General features: G+C 47.5%; 1 protein-coding gene across 5 annotated transcripts in view; it reads left to right on the top strand.

The window, feature by feature from the left end:
* The window catches only part of numbl (NUMB like endocytic adaptor protein), a 56,025-nt gene extending 51,226 nt beyond the window's left edge, over positions 1 to 4,799 (top strand). For all 5 annotated transcript variants that reach the window (XM_035386044.1, XM_035386043.1, XM_035386039.1 and 2 more), the window contains 2 exons: positions 807 to 977; positions 1,158 to 4,799. In XM_035386044.1, the coding sequence (XP_035241935.1) occupies positions 807 to 977; positions 1,158 to 1,939 (953 nt within the window). In that variant the 3' untranslated portion in view covers positions 1,940 to 4,799. The remainder of the gene's footprint in view (positions 1 to 806; positions 978 to 1,157) is intronic.
* Positions 4,800 to 12,063: the final 7,264 nt, after the last annotated feature.

A 12,063-nucleotide genomic window follows, 5' to 3' on the forward strand; every position in this document is an offset into this window, starting at 1 on the left:
TCTTGCAAGGACACCTGTGCCAGATGCCCAGCCAGAGGCACGGTTATTACTCCGATCATAATAATCTTTCCGGCACCTTCCTGATTAATTGGGCGGTGTATTGTTAGCCGCGGTCAGCACTGGTGCTGATTTGCTCTTTTGTTTTGTGCTGTGTCTCCTCTTGCTGTGAGCTGAGGCTCGCTCTGCTCACAGGGAAAAGAGAAACTGCCTTTGGCACCTGTTCAGAGTGGAGCAGGCTGTCACTTAGTTTGATACAGCATCAGTGTCTGTGTTACGCTCTCTCACACACACACACACACTCACTAACACACACACACACACACTCCGCTCCAGCAGCTATATCAGAGCCATTCTTCTCCCTGCTCGCCCTTCTCCCCACACAATGGCCGTTTTGATGGGAGCCTCAGATCAGCTGTCTGAGGCGGTCCGGGCTCTCAGATGGGAGAGGGACCCCGCCAGCACCCCCCTCAGGCTCCGGGGGGCTCCTTAAAGCCGCAGTCTCTCCAGAGGAAGCCCTGCCGTGCTGAGAGAGCTCTCTGGAGAAACCCCACGGCCGAGGGGACAAGGCTCTTACATGTGACCCCGGCCTCTTTTCGGACGTTGAAAGGGGGGAACTGGGAGGCTGTGAGCTGCGGGACATTTTTAAAAGGCCTGAGGGGAGGGGGAGGGGGCAGTGGAGGATTGGATTAGTCTCTCCATGAGGGGTTCACAGGATGTTTGAGAGCTCTGATGAGCTGGGCTGTCCACTCTGACACCGCCCCCCCCGTTCCTCCCCCCCCCCCCCCCCCCCCCCCCCCCCTTTTCAGTTCCAGAGATGGACCTGACCGTGTCGGGCGAGGCGGACAGCATCAACGCCCTCTGCTGCCAAATCAACACCTCTTTCACCAAGCCCTCCGATGACCTTTTCGCTACCGCTAATGGCGTCCCAGCATGCACGGCGCCGCCCGCCATCCCTCCTCCACCCGCACCCCAGCAAGGTGAGGAAATGACCTTTGCACTGCAACCTTAAGTAATAGTCAAGTAATGTAAATGCACTTTTAGTTATTTGTTAACGTAATCTATGTAAGTTTTAAAATTTTATTTCTTGTATGCCAGCTGTGTCACCTGAAGCTATTCTGGCCTTGTCTTTGTCCCCCTCCCCCTCACGCTCTCTGCAGCCTCAACCTCGTGGGTGCAGGCGGAGCCAGCGGCTCAGTCCCCGCCCCCCGTGCAGAGCGGGCACAAGCGGACCCCCTCGGAGGCGGAGCGTTGGCTGGAGGAGGTGGCCAAGACTGTGAAGGCCCAGCAGCAGCAGCAGGTCCTGCCTCTAGCCCCGCCCCTCGCTCAGCCACTCCCCCAGCTGGCCCCGCCCCCCATACCCACCCTGCCCGCCCCACCGGGGTCCCTGCCCACCTCCATGCAGCCCTTCCCCATGGCGTTCGACGCCACCCCCGCCCCCGTGGGCATGTACGGGCAGCCGCCCCTGCAGCCCGCCTTCGTGCCCATGCAGGCCTACATGCCCGCGCTGGCCAACAGCATGACCTACCCCAACGCCAGCGTTCCCGTGGTGGGCATCACGCCCTCCCAGATGGTGGCCAACGTCTTCTGCACCGCGACCAGCTCCAGCGGGGGCGGGGCCAAGGCCGGCCCCCTCGGAGGCCCCGCCCACCACGCCTTCCCCGCCCACACCGGAGGATTCTCCACGGCCCCCTTCGCCAACCCGCCGGCCGTCAACGGGCTCCCGCCCAACCCCGTCCCCGCCGCCACGGCCAATCAGAACGGCGCCAGCAACGGAGCCGGGTGGCCCGTGGAGGCGGCCCAGCAGCCGGCCCCGCCCACCGACTCCCAGGAGGCCGCTCGGTTTGAGGCCCAGTGGGCGGCCCTGGAGACCAAAACGCCGCCCAAGGCGCCCAACCCCTTTTCCAACGACCTGAAAAAGACCTTTGAGATCGAGCTTTAACTGGGCCACGCTGTCCCCTGGGGCGGGCTCGACCAACTGTGATGCAGATACACAAAAACTCAACCACTCCCCCTCTCCCAGTACCATTATTTCTCTTCTTGATTTTCTGTTTCCTGGGAGAACCACACCCCTACCCCCCCAGCTTCACTGATAAAGGTAAAAGATGGAGCTCCCCCCCCCTCCCAAAAAAAAAAAAATGGGACACCATGAAAGAAGAGAACTAGGGTGGGTTTGGGGGGGAGGTCTTCTGGCTATAATCGGTCTTGGTTGCCAGGTCTGTATGTCCCGACCCCTCAGACTATCAGTTTACAAACCTGTTAGCAGAGCTTGAAAAGCTGGAGGATTCAAAGTCAGTCAAGTCAGTAAAAAAAACAGGAAAATGAAAAAAGAGAGAGAGGGATTTCAGAGAGACCTGAGGATTCCCACTGCCTACCACAACAACACTCGAAAATGACATCACCTGACAGAGGGGGATCAGAAGAGGACTGGACTTGGTCTCTTATATTTAACCAATAAAAAGTATCCGGAGGGACATTATATCTATTTTGTTTGATTTTATCCGTTACCTTTTTAAATCAGATTTTAATCACCAAAAATATTTAAGGTAGATTTTACTTCCCTGTGTGAATAAGATTTTATTTATGTTTGTATACATGGAAGGAAGTCCAGAAATGCCAGCTGTAATTTGTCAGTAGTTTTGAATGGAGAACTGACTCACCAAATGAGACTGCTTAATTATAGCCTTATGGACAAAGCTGTGAGCCGTAGCACATGGGAGTGTAAATAGCATGTTTTCTTTCCCCTATTTATTGCCCTGTGTGTGACCGTCAATTGCTGTTCAGCCTAAAATGAGTCAATGCTCCATCATTACAGACGCCTCCATTTGTCCCCATGACAACCAGCGCCCTGTTTCCGGAGCAGAGGTGCGTGAACATTCCAGAACGTTCCAGCTGAGCAGACGTGCGCGGCACGTTTTTTGGGCCGGGGGATGTAGAAAGATTCCCGAGATTCCGAGTCTGGAATCGGATCTGAAGCCGAAGTCAAGTCTTGTGTATTCCGTCCAAGTACGTTGCTGGGCTGGGCTGGGCTGGGCTGGTGTGGGGGTGCAAGTTTGGGTACGGAAGAGCGTTGGTTTGGGCACAGAGGGCGACAGGCACAGACCTTCATGTGAGGCACGAGTGGGGTTTCGCTGAAGAAGGAGAGGCGTGATTGGAACCGGAGGGCGGGGCCGGGAACTGTAGCCGTGTTTGTGAATGAGGTGTCCTTTAGCACCTGTGTTTCCGCCAGTGCGATACTCTGACAAAGCAGAGCATTTTTGCGGGTGTTGTTGAATCACTGTGAGAGCAGCTGGCTCTTCTATGGGTAGTTCTGAGAAGTGGAGCGCGCTGCATCGAAGAGAGAACCTGAGCAAGCAGGCCTTAGATTACTGAGGGGGGAAGAGAAGGTTTAGGGAGGGGCCAGAGAAAGGTGCGGATTCATCCGGACGGAGAGGAAGAAACGAGGGGAGGGACGTGCATGTGGACGGAGATGAAAGGAGGAAACGGATAGAGAGAGGAGCAGGTGAGAGGGAAAAAGCAGGAAGACGTGGGTTACAGGAAGAGAAAAAAAGGATTTACCATTTCTTTCCATTAGTTTATGCAGGAATGAGGTTTTTTGGGCTCGGGGTTCCAGGGGACAGGTACGTAGATGAGGGCGTGTCCACATGCGCAGGTGTGACGGAAGTACCTGCTTGGGGTGAATATGATAATTGCTTGTGCCGCGCTGTGCTTCTTCAATGGCTTAATTTGGGGATTTCTGCCAGACGGCAGTTGTTGCGACCAATAGCGTGAGTAATCTCAAGGTATAAGGTGGATGGGGGTGTCCTGAAGGGTGAGGTCAGCTCTGTGGTACTTTAATTTTTGCTACGGTCTCACCTCAAGTTCAGAACAGTGTGTGAGGACTGTAGAGCTGTGAGGGGCAAGGCTGCGAGCCAAACCGATTTTTAAAAGGTACTTTGTGTGCGGTTTGTGATGGAAATGAAAATGGATTCCTTCAAGGAAGTGAAGATCAGGTACTGTGCATTTTAAGGCTTATTCCCTGGCATTTCACTCCCAGAGTGACTGAGGCTTGATTCTGGAAAGAGAATGGTTCTGTGTTGCATGTAACTAAAAAAAAAAAACAGGAAAGATAATTGTAAAAAAAAAAAAAAAAAAAAAAAGAAGGAACTGAAGTCACACCTGAGTGAGAAAATGAAAGGCCTCTAGTTCTCAGAGCGCAGGAGCATTTTGAATACATGCAAAAATACATGCAAATGGAGCTGCCACCTTCCAGTGAATTTACAGTCCTGTCTTCAGACAGCATTCTTACAGTCCGTGGAGACTGTTGTGAAAGCCAGCGGACAGAGCGATCGCGTCTCAAAACAACCCACGTCTTCCTGGAATTCCTTGGGTACTCAGACTCTCATATGCACCACAATCCTTGGCTTCCCTGTGTCTGTCTGTCCATTTCCTAGAAAGAAATGAAACATTTGCAGGGGAACCATTTTGCTATCGGAAAATATTTTTTACCACAACCCCCTCCCCCCTCCTTCCCCCCACCAAAATGGAAAAATAGTCACTGTTTAATTTACATTTCATGTCCCTAATCCCTCTTTCCAGGCCCCTTCTAAAATAAAATTGAAAAAAGTAAGTTCATTATGTTCATGGCAAAACAAGAAAACTAAATTACCTCATATACTTGATTGTAACTGTAGTGTAGTGATAACAAACCAGTGAAGCTTATTTTTAACCTTTATTTACAGAATTTTGTATCTAAACCTACATATTTGTATTGTAATTACATTGTACAAAGATAAATAAATAATATAATGTTAAAATGTTAACATTGGTTGTTTTGGTTTTGATATCTGTCTTTTCTGTTTAAAGATCAATTTTTTTCAATGTGTTTTTTGGTCCTTCATTTGCTTTGCATTTCTATTACATTTTTCCTGGGAAGATTCGATTCTTGACTTCCTTATTCTCCTCAGGTGCAAGGCGAGGTCTCCACTAGCACACAAAGAATGTCAATTATTGAAGTTAATGAGGTGTGTAGGGTGTGCATTCCAAACTGTGCCTTATTAAATACACCGATGGCCAGGAGCTGAACAGCTCCCCATGTTTTCCCATAACTAAGGAGACACTGCAAATGTCCTCAATGACCATTTCTGCATCCTCCTCTTTGGCTGTACATCTCCACATCAGTCTCTTTCTTCAGGAGTTCAGCAACCCATATAGTTCCACACATAACCCCACAAACGTGGAATCCAGTGAATGATGCGTTTTTCTGGGTGTTGACTCTAAAATACTCCCCAGTGCAAATTACGCAGTATGTGGTCTGTTTAGGTTTATGACGTGATCGTTATGGATACGTTCACCACAACTCTCCGCATACGTCCTCTGTGTGTGAGAGAGGGGGAGAGAGAGAGTGTGTGAGAGAGTGGTTGGGGGAAGTGGTGGAGGATGACCAATTTCCAATTCATTCTCTGAATGGCAAAACAGTCATGGGTTAGGAGTGACTCAAACCTTCTTTATAAAGCTGTTGCTGTGTTAAACAAGAGATGGGGAAAATGTCCACTTATCCCACTGATTTCAACATCAACTAGGATAAGTGGACGTTTTTTTCTAACACTTTCCACTGAGAAAAAGTGCAGGTCAAAAGTCTGCCTGGACAAGGCCTCTTTTCATACTGTGTTCCAAAGGCCGTGAGAAACACGCCGGCGGCAGAAAACTTTACTCGTTTTAATAGTAATTCTATTGTTATTGTCATTCTGCAGCACAACTGTGTGCGAGAGGGGAGTCTAAAAGCGCACAAGGAAAAATAAAATGAAGAGGACAGAGCTGGAGCAAGAACTGGGCCTACAGTAGGTGGTAGTTGGGTTGCCATGGATACCGCACTGAATGGGTAATTTATATACATCCCAAAAGCGCCAGTTAAGCAGCTACAGCGCATATGCATCAGCCCAAAGAAAACGATTCAGTGCGATTACAGTCTTTGCCAAAAAAGAAGAAAAAAAACGTAGAATCAACAGCGTCCTTAATGGCTTAATTCATTGTGCGTTTAGTTTATCCTCTTTTTAAAGGACTACAGCATAGCTGCAGGTCAGTCACCTATAATCCTATATATATATTCAATTTACGATATATGTTTTAGCTACACGGTTGCTCTAAAAGTAATGTGGGCCAAAGCCATACCAAAGAAATCAAGACGCCTATTTGGCGAATTGTCATGTAAATGACAAAATAACTTCTGCGCCTTAAACGGTTAAACTCCCCCATTCACTTTTACGCATTTATGTTCGCTACTTTTGTCACAATTCGACTTTTCCTTTAACAGCTCTATCGAACCGCATGGCAAATTGTAAAAATTATGAAAAGCTACACACATGTTGTCCAATGTATGCTAATTTGCTAATTTCATAGAATTAAATATGCTAATTTGAAACGTCCATCTACTTCAAAGGCTTGCGTCACGGTAGCCCGTATGAGCACCTGAAGCGGTTCTGGCATATTTTCCCCATCTGATCCCCGCACGGCAACTGTATCCTAATCGCGTTTGATTAATGGCCTGTGCTTAGTTGGCAAATTTGAACGGAAGTGTACTTCTCTCTCCGCTATCTAATTTATATTTCACAGTAAGAAGCAGTTTACCGGCAGGGTGCTTTATTTGCAGGCGCGTCCGTTCCAGTTTTGTTCCACACAATGCTCTTTCAATCAAAAGAAGAAGATTGCACGTGTGTCCAATAGGACTTTGTCACATGTAAAAGGCGCCGTACGGTAAGGATTGTTTGCTGTTTATTTAGCCTAGCACCTTAAGGTGTTTCCTTTGAATCTTGGGTGTCTCACTGGTCATCCCGTCCTTTGTATAATATCTGTTCAAGAAGCAAATTCATCATTTGAGTGCTATTTTCCAAGTACTGTTAGAATTTAATTGGTGGTGATTTATAAAAATAAAAAAAACCTGAAGTCAGTGTTCAAAGGAGAAAGCAAAGAAAGAGAAAATGTGGAGGAGACAAAAACGAAAAAATACCAGGACATGGTTAAATTTGAATTAAAACTGGAGCCCAGTATGGAGGTACCCAGTTTATGGCCTTTGCCTTTTCCTGACCTGGCCAGCCTCTAGACCACTGCCAGTTTGTGAAAGAACACTGAAAAGCTGTAACAGAGTGTGAGCAAATACGACACGCAAACAATACATCAATATGGCTATATACAAATATGAGTATTCAATGAGAGTGGTGTGGCGATTGTGTTGTAGGAAGTCCAAGTTTAAGGCCTGAAATGCAGGGGTAAACTGGAAAATCACGGGGGAGTCCCAGTCCCAGCCACTCTATCACACTCCCATTTAGGCTGCAGTTATATGCACATCAAAGGCCACCAAATCTTGTAAATGACATGGGTTTCTTAGACCTTGTAAGAACTCTGTTATAGTTTTATCCAGATTGTAAAACAGATTGACCAGCCTGTTTACATAAGTTCCTCAAAACACACACACACCCTATCCTTGAAGCATGAACATGAAATAATAATCAGAGCCTTTGGAATGGGATGTGTTAAGTGACCTCGGCCAACCTCTCCAAGAGGGCACAAAAAGGGTGAAAAAAAACAAGCCCTTGGCATTAAGCAAGTGTCTCTGACAAAAGCAACAAGGTTTGGTGAAAGGGTCCCGCAGTCCAAAAGGCTTGTCCGCTTAATTTGGAGGAGAACACGGGACCTCGGCTGCCAGTGTACATGCCCTGCGCCCTTTGTGGACTAGCGCCCTTAAAACCACTTGGAATCGATTGGCGTCTCTGTGGGATCACACCGGGACAAGGGCGGCGAGATAGCCGGAACCGCTAATCTCTTTATGCCGAGACCAGGCCGGTTTTTAGGGCCCAGTTCCGCTCCGGCAAATCAAATCTTCTGGGTCGGTTCTGTTTGCCTCTTTTGCAAATCCCGGTGTTCTCTTCCAGGGGCATGCTGAAATTATATTCCTGACCCCGGCTCTGTTGCGATCGGATTGCTCTTTTCCTGGTGCTGGTGTGCAGCTTTAAGGGTAAGGTTTAGTTAAGTTTTCTATCCCTCTCTCTCTCTCCCTCCCTCTCAGTCTCCCTCTCTTGTTCTTTCTCTTGCTGTCCCTCTCTCCCTCCAGCTCTTTCTCTTGTTAGTGATATGTTAGTGATAAACAAGTATGAAAAATGAATCCTATGAGCTTGTTAGGAGTATCAGGCAACCTACAAGTTGAATGAAAAACACTAATAAGGACAGTGATAAGAACAGAATTACTAACAATACTAATATTGGAGATGGTGCCTCACTGATTGTCCTTCATTTTGAGACTGGAGGCCACATATCTTGCTTCTAGTGCTACACATTCAGTTTCCTCCCCCAGTATATAGGGGCTTTTTTTCTATATAATAGAGTTTGTGAAAATGGTTCCAACTTTTCAATAGATGTTAGTCCTTATGTCCTGGTATTTTGGGCATTCTGTAAGGAAATGCCGCCCTGTCCCCACTGCCTGTCCTCTCTGGGCAGCCAGATCTGCGTGTAACGGCCAATTGCTATGGCTTGCTGAGTCTGTACACTGTCAGTTATTTTCTCAATTTGTTATCAGTTACCATGGTCAGATATTTTGCCACGCTACTCTCTTTTATAGTCATGATTTGATTTGGGTTAATTCTTTTAAATAATGTATCGCTACCCTCAGGCTGATTGGTGTTGGTGATAGTAGTCTCTCTCCCTCTGCCTCTCTCTCTCTGTCATGGAGACTGGCTTCAGTGTCCTGGTGTTGCCCAGGCTGTGCTGGTGTTGGTTCCCCTAGTGCCAGCCCCTGTCATTCAGAGAGAACCCTGGACTCATAGAAGGCTCAAGGTTAACTTTGCTCTCAGAGAGGTTGTGAGGGCAAAGGTCACTGGCGACCAGCAGATGCTAAAAAAGTAATGAGAGTCAGACTCTGGGAGATGCTGAGTGACACTGACTGACAGAATTAGAATGGTGACAGTCTTAGAGAGACATACGGTGGAAGGGACAGGGGCACTAAGACTGTGAGAGACATAGATTGACAGGATTAGAGACACTGTCTGTGAAATACAGACACTGAGATGCAGACTGACCCTAAGACACAGACAGACAGACACTGAGATTAGATGAGAAAGGAAACGGAGACAATGACAGGTGGAGACTGGAAAACCATCCCATGCCAGGAAGCAAGCATTCAGGATGGCAGGCGCTGAGAGAGCCACACCCAGCAGCCTCTGTGAGTCTGTCCTTTGCAGACTGCGAGGACCCCTAATGACCAGTATGTGTTCCTTTGTGGCTGACCCCTCCTCGCCTGATGACCAACAGACAGCAGCAGGAAACCAAATTAAGTAGCACCATGTATTCGTAAGAATCCGGTTTATTAATTACCCAGGCAAGCTTGACCTGCTCAGTTCCTGTACAGCTGGGATACTTGGATCTGGCCCTTGAGGACAGCTGCTGGTTTTCATTCTTCCCCTCTAATCAGGACTGGTTTAAACCAGGGACACCAGCTGAGTGGCCAATCAGTGGCATCAATCAATCAATTAAATTTTGGTTGGGGCAAAAAAAAAAAAAGGAAACCAGCAATAATACTGACCAGATTTGAATCCCTGCTGTACAGGCCTGTACTAGGGTCCCTGGAGCATGGATACTCAAATCTGTCCCTGGAATCCAAATCCGGCCCTGGTTTTCTTTTCTCCCAGGTAATTAACTGGGAAATTAGTGCTACTGATTGGTGCTACTCCCAGGTAAAGGGAGGGTGGAAAACCAGCATTTCTTGGCCCCAGAGGACTGTGATTTGACTAACAGGGCCCTGGAAGCTCTCTGTAGACTGCGCTGGCAACCACAGAAGCTGTGAACGCATTCTGTAATCAGCAACTAACCAAGGATCAGCCTCCCTTAGTCCTATCTCCTTTATGCTATCAAGATTTTAGGTTATAAAAATGTATTTACAAATGTAAATGTTATTGTACAGGGCTGCCCGACCTTGTTCCTGGAGAGCTACTGTCTCATAGGTTTTGATTTCAACCCTAATTTGGCACTGCTGACTCTACCAATTAGCAGCTCGGTGAGATCTAGCTGTTGAATGAGGTGTGCTTTGCTAGGGCCGGAGTGTAAACCTACAGGACCGGTAGATCTCCAGGGACAGGGTTGGGCAGCCCTGATATAAAGCATATGCATTGGAGCAGTGGTTCTCAAACGTGGTCCTGGGGTCTCCTGTGTGTGCTGCTTATTGTTAAAGCCAATCTCTTTGATCAGTTCATTTTGCTGAAAACCTCCTCCGGAGTTAATCTCACCAAGACGATCAAGGTTTGGCTTGTTGCCATTTGCTTTGTGCTCCTTGCATGCCACAAACGGTCTGGCTTTAGTGAGAAGATGGCCATACGTTCAGAAATTAGGACCCTGCAGATCTCACCCGGCAGTCCATAGTTTAATCAGTTAACCGGAACCTCTTTCTAAAGCAGTCATTTTCCAAACAGAACATAAAATAAAAGCATTAATTGATTTGGCTGATTAAAAGTCCCAGGATGTAAATATAGATCATGGCTTGCTTTGCTACTCCTGTTATAATGCTGCCTTAGAGGATTAATCATCACACAGTAGCCATTAAAATGGTCTAATTAAGAACAATTAACAGCTCGATACAATTCAGGGACTGCCACTGGGGCTGGAAAGGCAGTGAGCATACACGAGGGACCGGGTCTGAGACCGACAGCCCCTGAATTGAAACGCGGCGTCCAGCGCAGACATTTTCTGTCATTTTTCTCGGCACTTAGAGCTGGAGTGCTGTGGCATCGGCAGGTGACTCCTGGACTCTGGACCCAGATAAGATCTCAAGCAAGGAGGAGCTCCACCTCAATTGCACCATTAAAATCCAGCAGCATAAACACAATTACACGGTGTATGATTATGTGAAAGAGCATCGAACACTATCACCCCCCCCCCCCCCGCCCCCTTTCCGGCTTGGCCAATAAATAATGCAAGGTAATATTGACATTACATGTTTGCCAAGTTACCACGTGTGAGGGAGTGCTCATTATATAGCCAAGAGTTTTTTGAGATTAATGAATCTAATCTGTGGCCTCTCTTCGACCTTAAACAGTCCCGTCTCTTCTGGGAGAGCGAAGTCCACTCATATCAAAGCAACGCCTCTGTTTTCACATGCTCTTGGGTGATGTGTCTACACCTGACCCACTGTTACCAGAGGAGCTTAATCATTAGCTTACAATTAAAAAGTCAAAATGAACGTCAGTGCACTATTTGAAGACGATGAATGTATCATCTTAACCTAACACAAATTTGCGTTAAAGGAGAACCGAATGAAATAAACCGGCAGAAGGCTGCTGGAGTGAGACGTGATGTACAACATATGCTGAGAAAGTGCTAAAACTGATCCTTTGTCTCCCCCTCGTGGCGAAATTTAAAAATGGCAATATTCTAGTTTCTGTGACGGTCTTCATATCGGCGTGTTATAGACACCAAGTCATGCCTTTGCCATTTGTCAGCAAGTATAAATCTTACATTACTTTAAAAATTTTAAATTTGATCAAGGACAAATACTGTATGTAAATATTAATCAGTGCAGGTATGCAGTAAAGTCTTTTCATGTATAAGTATGTTCTGAGTGAAGACTCAACCTATACTCAAGGCCATGGAATTCTATTGGTAACTGATGTGGTCGTGTTTCACGTCTTCATTTCTCGGGACAAAGTTAACAAAATTTTTAGCACCAATGCGATGAGGCTTTAAAGTGGCAGCATTGTGTGCGAGAGGGGCGTCATCGTGCCATTTTAAGAGAGGCCGATGATCGAAACCCTTCGGACGGTACAGGCCAGATGGCCCGAGCAGAACGTGTCCCAAGGGCCTCGGTGAGGGGCATTTCACACAGCCTCCAAACCACAGCGTTACCCTGCTCTGATTTTATCCAGGAGGAGCTTCCCCCAGTCGCACCGCGATAACCTCAGCAGCACGCCAGTTCACATTTGAGAAAACATTATTCGGTACGCCCCAGGGGCTACGATTTTTCCACCAAAACAAATGCCCTGAGCGTTGAGCAGCGGGAGTTTTGGGATGTAGTATGCACAGAGCGCCAAACTCAAGCTCCCGCTGGTG

The sequence above is a fragment of the Anguilla anguilla genome, chromosome 12 (assembly GCF_013347855.1).
Source record: "Anguilla anguilla isolate fAngAng1 chromosome 12, fAngAng1.pri, whole genome shotgun sequence".
NCBI classification, from domain to species: Eukaryota; Metazoa; Chordata; class Actinopteri; order Anguilliformes; family Anguillidae; genus Anguilla; species Anguilla anguilla.